The sequence below is a fragment of the Balaenoptera physalus genome (genome assembly GCF_965194825.1).
Source record: "Balaenoptera physalus genome assembly, chromosome: 3".
Lineage (NCBI taxonomy): Eukaryota > Metazoa > Chordata > Mammalia > Artiodactyla > Balaenopteridae > Balaenoptera > Balaenoptera physalus.
The window spans coordinates 60,029,735-60,042,224 of NC_138890.1; the positions used below are offsets into that span (position 1 = coordinate 60,029,735).

General features: G+C 47.7%; 3 protein-coding genes and 1 long non-coding RNA gene across 4 annotated transcripts in view; 2 read left to right on the top strand and 2 right to left on the bottom strand.

Annotated features, from left to right (window-relative positions):
• The window catches only part of LOC309657223, a 116,739-nt gene that overhangs the window by 35,329 nt on the left and 68,920 nt on the right, over positions 1-12,490 (top strand). The window lies entirely within an intron of this gene.
• On the top strand, positions 25-5,905 carry SRA1 (steroid receptor RNA activator 1). Its single transcript, XM_082454297.1, has 5 exons — positions 25-149; positions 275-400; positions 4,030-4,235; positions 5,178-5,286; positions 5,441-5,905. The coding sequence occupies exons 1-5, from the start codon at positions 125-127 to the stop codon at positions 5,650-5,652; spliced, it is 678 nt and encodes a 225-aa protein (XP_082310423.1). The 5' UTR covers positions 25-124; the 3' UTR covers positions 5,653-5,905.
• Positions 6,827-11,641, bottom strand: EIF4EBP3 (eukaryotic translation initiation factor 4E binding protein 3). The gene is made up of 3 exons (XM_082454344.1): positions 8,560-11,641; positions 7,334-7,507; positions 6,827-7,177 (listed from the first exon to the last, which is right to left on the bottom strand). The coding sequence occupies exons 1-3, from the start codon at positions 8,660-8,662 to the stop codon at positions 7,149-7,151; spliced, it is 306 nt and encodes a 101-aa protein (XP_082310470.1). The 5' UTR covers positions 8,663-11,641; the 3' UTR covers positions 6,827-7,148.
• ANKHD1 (ankyrin repeat and KH domain containing 1) overlaps positions 11,665-12,490 on the bottom strand; it is a gene marked incomplete at its 3' end in the record, with an annotated part of 115,029 nt that continues 114,203 nt past the window's right edge. The window contains exon 35 of the mRNA XM_082454027.1: positions 11,665-11,778. Coding sequence (XP_082310153.1) covers positions 11,665-11,778 — 114 coding nt within the window. The remainder of the gene's footprint in view (positions 11,779-12,490) is intronic.

Genomic DNA, 12,490 nt, shown 5'->3' on the forward strand with positions numbered 1-12,490 from the left:
GTTTCTGAACTGTCCAACCTGGAGGGCTCCAGGCAACCAGCCCTGCCGGGGGCGTGCCCCAGCCGGCTCGGGTGCGGCCGCCCCGGAAGTGACGTGATGCCCCGCTGGCCGTGCGGAAGTGGAGATGGCGGGGCTGTACGTGAAACCGGGTGAGCGCGGCGGGTGGGCTGGGGCTCTGGGTCTACCGCCGGCCCAGGCTGCGGGCGGTTACCGCGCGGGGTGCGGACCGTCTGTCGCCCCCGGGCTCGCTTCACACGTCCTCTCACCTTCGCAGGCAACAAGGAGCGGGGCTGGAACGATCCGCCGCAATTCTCATACGGGCTGCAGACCCAGGCTGGCGGACCCAAGCGCACGCCGCTCACCAAGAGGGTCGCCGCTCCCCAGGATGGATCCCCCAGAGGTGCGTGGGGGCCCTGTGCGCCGCCGAGAATGGGCGGTGCCAGGGATAAGCTTGTACCGTGGGCCTTTTTTGCTCTCTGAGGACTTCCTGAGGAGAGAGGTTGGAGCCCCAGAAAGGGGCCCAGTTCTGGCCCTTTTCCGAGCTCCTTACCTGTTGCCCAGGTAAATAATTGGTACGTTGGTCTCAAAAGAATCTCTCTGTGCTTTCGCCCTAGGTGATCTCATCCAGACATACGGTTTTTAATATAGTTTTTAATTCCCAAATTATTTTCAAATCCTATTTCCAACCTGGATCTTTTCTCAGAACCCCATCGTGGTATACCCATTTGTCTCTTCTTCCTCGTCACTTGACTGTATGATAAGCATCTCAGATTTAACGTGTTATTCATTTAATCAGTATCATCTACTGAGCACCTACTGTGTTTGAAGGCAAACTAAACAGCAGTGAACAAGACAAAAGTTTTGTTTTCTTGGGAGTCCACACTATCGCTTTGGAGATAGATGAAATGGTGGTAAGGGTTTTGCAGAGAAATAAAACAGGGTGATGTAAGAGTGACGGGGTAACTAAGGTACCTGAGGGGCTGACACTTAAGCTGAAATCTGAATGATTAAAAGCTAGCCACACAAAGATCAGGTGCAAGAGCATTCAGGGCATTGGAAACAGCTACTGCAGGAGCCCTGAGATAAGTTTGGCAAATTCAGAGACTGAAGGAATATCTGATGGCTAGAGCACAGTGGGCTAGGGATAGAGATTAAGATCTGAGAAGTACGCAGGGGGCCAGATCATAGTGGGTTTTTGTAAACCAGGATAAGGAGTTTGTATTTTAATCTACGTAAAGTGGAAGCCATGGAAAAATTTAAAGTAGAGGAGGGCGTCCTTTTCCCCTGAGCATTTCCCGTGCCAATAGGTGGATCTGTGGCCCTGAAAAGGGAGCTCAAATTCAGCTCTTTTCACTCCTCTCTTATCCGCACCCGTAACATTGCAGAGTTATAATATAAATCAGAGTTTCTTAACCTTAGCACTAATGGCATTTTGGGCCAGATAATTCTTTTTTGTGAGAGACTGTCCCATACATTGTAAGATGTCTGCAGCATCCCTGGCCTCTACTCACTAGATGTCAGTAGCACCCACCCAGTTGTGACAGCCAAAAGTGTCTCCAGACATTTGTCCTGGGGGCAAAATCTCCCCAGGTTGAGAAACACTGACTTATATCTTTAAAAAGACCACTGTGTCTCCTGTGTGGAAAACAGATTTTAGGGAAGAAGTGGAAAGACAAATTAAGAGGCTATTATGCTAACATAGGTAAGATGTAATGATGATTTGGACAAGGGTTGGAGTACTAGAGGTGGTAGGAATTGGATGGATATAAGATATGTTACGGAGAAAGTCAGTAGGAATGAGTAGGTATAGTAGGTGAGGTGAAAGAAGAAGCAATGTAACATACATTTTTTCACTTGAGGAACTGGATGGTGTTGTTCATTGATATGGGATAACTGGGTTTTGGTGGGTGAGGAAAAAAGCAAGCTTTCTGTCTTGGCCATGTTAAATTTGGGCTGCTACTCTGGGGAGAGGTCTAGGCCAGAATTACAGAAATGTGTCACTGTCACATGGATGGTATTTGAGGTCATGGGCTTGAATAAAGAGTGTGTGTGGATAGAGGCCTAAAGAGGATCCAAGACAGAGCCCTAAGGTGCTCTAGCATTTCAGGGTTGAACAGGGAAGGAATTAGCAAATGAGACTGAGAAAGAGCAAAAGAAGTAAGAAGAAAAGTAACATTTACTCTGGGAGAGATTAAAATCTTGATTCAACCCTGATGAATGCTGCTGAGAGGTTAAATAAGATGGAGAAAAGGGACCACTTGATTTGACAAACGTAACAATCACTAGTGACCCTAACAAAAGCAGTCAGGAGTGATGAGAGCAGAAACCCAGCAGGAATGGGCTGAGGAGAGAATGTGAAAAGTGGAGAGAGTAACTGTAGTCAGCTCACTGAAGAAATTCTCCTGTAAAGCAGAGATGAGAAATAGGGCAGTGCCTGAGGATGCAGCGTGAGGTAAGGGATGGTTCTGTATGCTGATGGGATTGTTTAGTAGAGAGGGAGAACTGATGGCACAGGAGAAAAGGGATAACTGCAGGAGGGAAGCCTAGAGAAGGCAAGAGAGGCGGGGATGCAGAGTACAGCTGCAGAGATGGCCTCTGATAGGAACAGGAACCTTTCATCTATTAGAGGAGGAAGGAAAGCAGCCACAGATGCAGATGGGTTAGTAGAACTGGTGGTGAGAAGATGAGAGTGTTCCTGTTCAACGACCTTTATCTTCTCAGTGAAATATGAGGTAGGGTCAGAAGTAGAGAGACAGCAGGGAAAGGAAAATAAAAGGAGAAGGTAGAAGAGTTTAGAGGAGATAAGATGTGAAAATAGTTGTTCTGAAGAGTGGAAAAATGAGGCAAAGTATATGATCTCCAGGCAATGTTGAATGCCTTTTAAAATCTGTAGCTATGAATTTAAAGGGAGTGAGTTTAATGCACCTCGAAAATCTGAGTAGCTGAGCTGGAAGGGTAGGAGGGGTGGTCATTGTTGCTGAGAACAAGGCAGAGAGGGATGGGAGGCTGAGGTTGGGTGGAAAAAATGGTTATTGGAGGTGAGAAGGTCAAATTGACAGACCAAATTAGATGAATTATCATCCATGTGGATGTTGATACCTAAAAGTAATTTTTGACTTTTCTCCTCCAGTTTTCTCATTTTCCATAGTGATTCCACCATCCCAACATTAAAGTCAGAAACCAAGAGTCATCCTTGGCTTCTCTCTCCTTCACCCCCTGTTCCATCAAGATCTGTTCTACCTCCTCTTAAATATATCTCAGACCACTCCATTTCCCCTCATCTACTCTTTCACTGTAGTCCATGCCAGCATTCTCTTTCCTGGACTATTGTTAACCTGCCCTCCTCTACCTATTCTCATCAGCTTTTCACAGACCATACAGAGTGTGAACGTCATAAAAAACAAGTTTAGTGACATCAGTCCCTGCTTTTATAAACCTGCAGTGGCTTCCTGTTACCATTAATGGAGTAATGGCTCAAGACTAAACTCCTCCAAAGCCCTGCAGGGTCTGGATCCCTGCTTACCTCTCCAGTGAAAGCTCATACTACTTTCTTCAGTGTTAATCATTTCCAGCCACACAGGCCTTGTTTCTGTTCCTTGAACAAGTCAGGACTTTTTCCACCTCTTGGGCCCTTCCCTTACCTCTGCCCTAGTACATGGTTCCTTCAGCTCTTTATGGCTGCATCTATCTCATCCAAGTTCTTAACTTTGTGAGCACTTTTTGCTACACACGAATGTAGCAGCTGTACCTATATTCTTACTTAATCATCATTGCAACCCTGTGAAGTAAGTACTATTCCTATAATATCCCCATTTTACAGAAGAGGAACCCAAGCTCAGAGGTTAAAGGTAACTTGCCATATGTCACATAGTGTGTGAGCTGGGATAAACTTAGATATCATCTTATAAGGCCTTCCTTGAACACTCAGGCTAGGTAGGTCCCTCTACTATTCCTCTTTATCACATCATCCATTTTATTTCTTTGTACCTATTTAAGCCATGTTTGCTTGATCCTGCTTTACCTTTTCAGTCCCCACCTTAGAGACATCTCCTGGGGCCCCCCCAATGGGGCCTCCACCTCTGTCAAGTAAGGCTTCCAGACCCCCATTTGTGGGGAGTTGTCCTCCCTCCAACATGGAGCCCACAAATTTCCCAGTCGTTGAGTCTGAGATTCTGCTGGAAGATGTATTGAGACCTTTGGAACGGGCATTGGAGGATTGCCGTGGCCACACAAAGGTAAGTGGGAAAGCTCCCATCAACAGCCAGATGCAAGTATGACTCTCAAAGGTAGACCCTCTGACCCTATGGGCAATGGCTCTTAATCCTTTCTGAGTTATGAACCCCTTCAGAATTTGCTAAGGACTTCCTAGAAAAATGAACACAGGATTTAGGAGGGTTCACAAGCCTCAGAAGAGGCTTATAGGAACAAGAATTGAATTCAGCTCCCATTAGTGACAATAACAGCCTGATTTACGTACCTCTAGGCCACTGAGAACAGACCCTGCTGATATTATGCTTAGGGAGGGGAAAAAAAAAACCAACAACAACAGCCCCTTTTTTTTTATTGATAATGTTTCCTAAGTTCTCTGGAGGCAAGGGATCTGAGGAGTCTTAAAGGAAAGTAGCAGAGGGGCTTCCCTGATGGCGCAGTGGTTAAGAATCCGCCTGCCAATGCAGGGGACATGGGTTCGAGCCCTGGTCCGGGAGGATCCCACATGCTGCAGAGCAACTAAGCCCGTGCACCACAACTACTGAGCCTGCGCTCTAGAGCCCGTGCTCCGCAACAAGAGAAGCAACGAAGACCCAACGCAGCCAAAAATAAATAAATAAAATAAATAAGTTTATATTAAAAAAAAAAAAAAAAGGAAAGTAGCAGAGTGATCTTCACCTCTTTGGTCCTTAGTTTCCTTATTTGTAAAGCAGCACTATAGAATTAATTTCTGAGCATATGAGAAACTCCAGAAATTTAAAAATTCTAGCCATACATGCATTTTTCTTGAGAAGATCCATAGATTTCATCAGATTCTTAGTGGGGCCTCTAATCTTTGCGTAAAGAACCATAACTCTTAGAGTGTAAAGTTCCTGGGCCAGACAAAGCAGGTGCTTCCTATATGGTGCTCCTTTCCCTGCCCCTGTTGGGCTGGCAGCACTGACTTGGAGGGGGCTTCTGTCTCTCAGAAGCAGGTATATGATGACATCAGCCGACGCCTGGCTCTGCTGCAGGAACAGTGGGCTGGAGGGAAGCTGTCAATGCCTGTAAAGAAGAGGATGGCTCTGCTGGTGCAAGGTGTGGCTGGGTCCCTTGGTATAGCCTAAGTCCCTCATCCTGCCATGGTTGTCCAAGTTGGACTAGGTGCTGAGATTTTGACTGGTTGGGAGGGGAGGAGTTGCAGCTATGTTTTTTGCTCCAGGTTTCTTGCTCAGCCCCTCTCTCTCCTCAGAGCTTTCAAGCCACCAGTGGGATGCAGCAGATGACATCCACCGCTCACTCATGGTTGACCATGTGACTGAGGTCAGTCAGTGGATGGTGGGAGTTAAAAGATTAATTGCGGAAAAGAGGAGTCTGTCTTCAGAGGAGGAGGCCAATGAAGAGAAATCTGTGGCCACAGCTGAGCAGAACCAGACCGTGCCAGGCATCCAACACGATCCTTAATCCTATGGGTTCCCCAGACTGATCTCACACCATCTCTTATGCCTTGGCATGGGAGGCCTTCCCTAACTTGGCTCCCTTTTACCACTTGGGAGACTGTCTGCCCCATTGGGGTGTTTGGCCTGACCCATCTCTGGGGGAAGAGGTCCCTCCTGGACCACAGGGAGGCCGCTTGTTACCCATACCATATGCATTTCAATAAAAACATCTCAATGTGGTGGGACCTGGGTAGGAGAGATGAGCCCTTCCTATCCCAGACTGGTTTCCTCTGGTGTCCTTAACTGCCCTGCTTGCTGTGCACCGTGCACACCTCTGTTCTTCCTCTATTCATCATGAATGGCCTTGCTAGGCGTGAGTAGACTACTGCCTGCCACTCTCCCCCAAATTAGAAACATACATCCCTTGCTGGGCTGAGTAACCCTATGTTTGGATGATTTTGTTTCAGTATGGGAACAGAGGCTCAAATAGCATGGGGAGATTTTTTTCCCTCAAAAAAAGGAGACTGACCTATTTGCATTGCATCACCCTTGAGGTATGCAAGTGCTACAGAGATTAGAACCTAGCTGTATAAATTGAAGGTGAAAAAGACCAGATTGCTGACATATGGGATCATGATTTTTTTTTCAGGGGACGGGGAGAGTAGGATTATGACTCTTTATCTGACTCACCAAATAAACTTCTGCCTCTGTTTGGGCCCTAAGGTCTTCTAACGCTTTGAGGACAACAGAACCAGGTGGAAGGGGCCAGGAGGCTCATATCATGCTGTGAGAAGGGAGAGTACAGGTTTCCAGTGTTGGAATATAGTTGGTACTTACAGGTGGGAGGCAGAAAAGGTATGGGGAGAGACAAAAGAAGGCTATAGGCTGGGACAGTGCCTCTTTTCTCCTGCTTTGGAAAAGCTAAGGAGGGACTGGTAGAGAGGCCTGATTCCAGGAAGGCTGCTTCCTGGAAAGGCTGCAACAGCCCTTGGCAGGGGTCAGGCTATTGCTGTTTATGGTTTGGCAGCTCCTATGGCCTGCCCCCAAAGCTTGCCTCAGGCTCTAAGTGCTGCTGGAAGTGGGCCCAGTGGGAGCTGGGAAGGAACCTGGGACCTCTGATCCTAACCAGGTTTGCTGGGACCCTTAGCTTTATGACTGAGATGGGAAGATCAGCATTGAGGAGAACACTGGAGCCAAGGCATTTCTTTGAATGTTTACTAAGCAGTCAGACAGTGACATTCTCCATCCCCCAGCCCCAGCCTCAGCCTGAGCCTGAGCCAAGGGCCAGGGGTTGGGAGGAGTGCCTACAGACCAAAGAGTAGTAGAACTAAGGGCTTGGCAAGTTGCCCATTCCTATCCCCGGTCTAGCTGACTCAGAGCTAAGGGAGGCCCAGAACCACCATATCACCCCATTCTGGATTAGATGAGGCCAGCTGGCCTTTGGATATCCCAGAAAAAGGAGGTAGCAGCAGCAGTGTGAGGGATTCCTCTTACTCCACACACAGGGTCATCTTCACTGGATTAGATGTCCATTTCAAACTGTGCGTCATCTGGAGAGAGAAAAGGCAGGAGGACTGGTTGCTGGGCTGGGGTCTGCAGGTTCAGTGTCAGTGAAGAAGCCCCTCTCAGAATCGAACCCCCACTCTACTTAACTGGGGCATTTGGGCTCAAAGCCATTTTTAAATTTGGGGGCCTGCTTTCCTTACCAGGTATCTCTTCCTCTGTCTCCTTCTGCTCCTTCCGCTCCTTGAGCCTGGAGGGTGGGGCTGTTGGAGGAGTTGTGACCCCGGGAATCTGAGGGAGGCAGCAGGGGGGCGTCTGGGCAATGGGTGAGTTCTTGCACTCCAGCAGGAACTTTCGGTCGTAGATGATCCTGGTGCCTGTCAAGGGGTAGGGGCTAGGTAAGAGGCAGGAGCTTGGGTACAGAGCTGTCTGGGACCCCAGACACAGGCCTTTTAGGGACTAAGAGGTCACATCTTCCCATTTTTCAAAGGGCTACTGCTCTGCGGCCCGGCCAGGATCTCAGCTGACTAGGCTTCACAGCACTTAAAGTCTCCTGGGCCTACCCAAGATGTGTCTAAGCACCATAGAGCAAGTGGGGCATCCCAGCTGGTTTAGGCAGGGGCTTTTAGTTTAGGGGAGCTTCAGGTCTTGGCTCTAGGAGGAGCACCAAACTTGGCGCTCAAGTACTTAAGGAGGCTCCTGTCCTGCTCTGCTGGCTCTGGAACTTCATTGCTTTGGTTCACAAGGGAGGGCCTAGCCCTCCAGCCTCAGTTGGATGAGGAAGCCAAGAGCAGATACGAAGGCTGGTGCTGCCACCTGGGCTCTGATATCCTGCAGGGAGGAGCGGTGTTCCTCCTGTGAAATACAGGGACACACTGTTCTTATCCTGACCCCTCCCAAGTCCTGTCAGGCTCAGCTCAGCCTAGAGGAACTTGGCCCCAATCATGTCCTCAAAAGGCCCTACTCTGTTCTCACCCCTCCCCTTCGCCTCCGCGGCAGGAACCCCTGAATAGGCATGATCCCAGGCTGCTCCACCAATCTGCCACTAGTCAAGCCAGCCAGCGCAGAGACCCGAAGCTCCTGCCCCCAACTGCCAGAGTCCTGCATTTGCAGCTTTGCAAGACCCGGTTGCTTCCTGCTGAAGCCACACTCAACTGGGGCCTCGGCTTCTGCTCCCAGGCGGCAAGTCAGGAGGGCTGGGTGAGCAAGGAGCCCAGAACCCAGGCCATAGTGATGATTTCTGCCCAGTCACTAGGAAACTAGGCACAAGGCCGTGTTGCATCACTTTGAGAATTTAGGGAACTGGGCTTCGGCTCCAAGCACCCACCCCCCTCAAAGCTACAACCTGCAGAGGGGCCTGCAGGCAAGTCCAGGCTCGCACCTCCCCGCCCACGTCCCCCGACACGCACACGCTGGCCTGGCCGCTGACCTCCGGGGGTACTGGCGTATAGTGTGCCCCCCAGCGTGGTGCTGTAGCAGTCAGGCAGCCAGTCCCTGCCCCCGGGAATCGGGCAGCTGGTGGATGTGGACATAGCGCGGGCGGGACGAGCAGGAAGGCAGCGGCTGGTGCTGGTGTTGAGGACGCGGGGCGCAGCCGAGTCTGAGGCGGACTCAGTTGACCACGTGCGGCCGCAGCAACAACACCAGGACAACGTCAAGCCGGGGGCGGGCCGGCCGTCAATCAACCCGATGATCCCGCCCTACCCTCGCGGGAGGAAGCACCAAACAGCAAAAGTTGGAAGGAGTTCCAGGAGCCTCACCAGCCTCCAGTTCCTCCTGGCCCAAAATTGGCCAGCCTGCCTATACCTATAAGCGCTGCAGCTACTCAGCTATTTACTATTTACTGTTTACAGCGGGCGCTGGGGACAGGTGAGGTATGGCACACGTTATTGTCATGTATTAATTCATCCATTCCTCTCAACAGTTTTGGACAGTAAAGCACTATTAGCCACATTTTACAGGTGAGGACACCAAAGTCCAGAGAGGTTAGGTCATGGTTCAAAGTCACGGATTTTGTAGGAGGGGGAGCTGGGATTCATACCTGTGTGTGTCTGATTCAAGTGTGTGCCCCTAGGCACAGCTGTGTAATGCCTCCCATTAATCAATTTCAGTACAGGGTGAAAAGTGCCTTGATGGCCTGGTGCACAGCCATCAGGGTAGGTCAGGGAGGGAGAGTGGGCTTTCTGGAAGAAGTGATACCCTGGACTGATTAAAGTATGAATAAAGGTTGGAAGATAGGAGAGGCCAGTTCTTTGATCTCTCTGTCACAGCTAACCTCAGGAAACTAAGGAAGGACTGGGGGCTGGTGAGGAGGGCTTGGTCTTTAGCCCTCTGGAAAGTAAGATCAGAGAGGCTGGCCTTTAAAGAGAAGATTTTTTGATGTAGGCACAGTGACATGAAAGGAGGCAGGAGAGAGGTAGTGGGAGAGTAAGTACTAAGTCTAGTACCTGTATACACAAAAAATCTCGACTTGACCCAGTTGTCTGCTGTTTGGCTTCCTCAGAGTCACTATACCCTCAGCAATGCCACCCCACCACCAATTAATTGTAGACCACCTGACTTCATGCATTTATCAGTACTACTTCAGCACTGGCTTCATCAGATTTTCCCTCAGCTCTGATTTCTTGACTCATTTAAAAAGACTATTTTACAAGTCATTGCTTCTCAAATTTTAATGTGCACATAAAGCACCTGGAGATTTTGTTAAAATGAGGATTCTGATACAGTAGGTGGGACTTGAAATTCTGGGTTTTTAATAAAATCCCAGGTGATGTAGACCCTTAGGTCTGCATGTCCTTAGAATCACACTTCAGGTAGCAAGGATATGTATATTTTATTGTTCCAAAAAGGTTTTTGAGCCTCTTACAAAGTGGTGTATGCCTAAATAAAGTGTCTTAGCAATGAAGTGCTGGAGGGTAAGGCTTGGGATCAGATTGTGGAGGAACCATCTATGACAACTCAACTTTTAAGCAAGGTAAGTAGTCTAGTGAGGGGAGTGGGAGATGGGGTGGAGGACAGTGAGACTGGAGGTAAAGACTCCAGCCTAGTGAAATAGGGTAGGCAAAAAGGCAGTTGCTGCGAGGATGGAGAGAAGTGGAGGGGATCCAGATACACAGAGGAGGAAGGGTAAGGTGACTGATTTCAGGGTGGGGTGGGAGAGGAGATAAGCTAGGATAATTCCCAATCTTCTGACTTGAGAGTCTTGGTAGCTAGTAGTACCACCTAATATAATAGGGAAAACAAGGGGAGGGGCATATCTTATATTGGGGAATATATAATGTGTGTGGAATGTTCAGATGGAGAAGCACAGTAAGGAGCCAGATATACAGGTCTGAAGCTACAGAGGGAGAACTCTGGGCAAGTGATTCAGATCTGGGTGGAGTAAAATCCAAGAGTATGGGATGAGATTACCTGGGGAGAAGATACACCAAAAGAAGAGACCTGAGCATATCAACATTTATTTAAGGGGTAGTGGAGGAAGGAGACTGAGAAAGACCAGTGAGTAGGAGAACTAGAAGTGTCAAAGGTTTTCAAGAAGGATCAGTGTGGAAGTGATCCTTCTATTAATCTCTATTATAAAACAACAGCAGCAGTTACAGACTTATAGCAGTCTTACTACTATAAGAGTACTACTAGAAGTGTACTTTTCTTGAGACACTGTGTGCTATAAGGGCTGGGGAACTAGAGAATAGGTAGTTGGTTTTCGAGAGAAAACCAGATTCATCATCCATTCAACCAGGATGAAGGACCAAGAGTTTAAATCAGAGGTTTTTCAACACTGATTGCCCATTACAGTATAGAAGCTTCCAAAAAAGAAAAAAACCAAAAACTTATGCTCAGGTCCCAACCCCAGAGATCTGATTAAACCTACTGTAGGGGAATACCAGGTCTCTGCCACCAGGCAAATTACTTTGAACTCACGTCAGTACCATTAAGATAAAACAGGAAGAGGTGAAAAGTAATCACAAAATAGGTTTGCAATCTGATCATTAGATTCACGATCTTGTTTTCCAAATTAGGTCTTCAAGCCCAAGCTCCTGCCCTTTTTTGGAGGTGGTCTTAACACACTCAAGTTTCTCTCACCCATTTCCTACAGGAGAGAGTGAAGGTAAAGTAACCTGTCAAATAACATTGACACACGGTGACAAATCTTTGAGGAATAGAAAATGCAGCATTATCAGAGTCCCTCACCCCAGAACAGGGTCCACTGGGAAGACGTCACAACCATCCACACTTCTTAGTAGAAGAGCTCTAGGGCTAGTTAGAGAACAAGATGTTCAGAAGCTGTTTTCCTACAGTTTGTTTGCCTCTTCCTGGGTTTACAATGTGGTACAAAGGTCTTAAACAGTGGGACAGAACCATGTATACTAAGAACTCCTCTATGTGGCTTGAAACTCTAATATGACCAGCCTTTCCCCTTCTAAAAGCTACCTCAAACTAAGGATGGTACCCTCCTGTACTAACTTTGAGGTTGGAAAGAGGACTTGGCCAGAATCTGTAAGATGGAAACTACAGTTCCAAGTCCTGAGATTTCTTACCTCTGGTTAGGAGAGGCCACCATTGGCTGTCCAACTCTCTTCTTCGGTCTCGTTAGCTGAGGTGATGAGATTTCCCCTTTGAGAGCAGGGACTGAAGGAAGCAGACTGGCCTATAAAAGGGCAAGTCAGCACACTGTAGCCACAATAGGTTTAAAGGGTCTTAAAAACATCAAGAATTTTATTGGTGGTGGTATTTTATTACATTGAACACTACTTGAAATAAGTGGGTCCAGAAACCTTGATGATACAGTTTTATTCCTTGAATGAGCTGTTATTCTCATAGGGCTTGATCTATGCCTCAGCAGGATGTTTCTTTTCTTTTCTTTTTCTTTTTTTTTTTTTCAGCAGGATGTTTCTTAATGACTTCAGGGCTCACTATGGGTATGCAAGGTTTTCTTCTGCCTCCACTAAATTCCCCAAATCAATAATGGCTCTCACAATAGCAGACTTTTGATTCCATGTAAGAACAAATGGTAGGGGCCCTCAAATCTCAGCAATGTATTGGCTTCTAGTAGTCCCATACCATACATTCTCATTCACAAGACAAGAGAATCTGTTAGAACTAGGAGACCCTTTTGAGTTCATTTACATTGTTTCATTTACAGATGAATGTGAAGCCCAGAGGTAAGAAATGACTTGCCTATGGTCATATAGCTTAAAGTGGCAGAAATGAAAACAGAATTTAGGTTTCTGACTCTTGTTCCACTCTACCCGTTCTGCCTCCCCACAAATCCCTTGTATATTCTGAAAGTAATTAAGTTCTTACCTGAGCTAGGTTTAATCCAAGGTTCAGGTTGGTAAAATAGCAGTAAAGTAATGCCA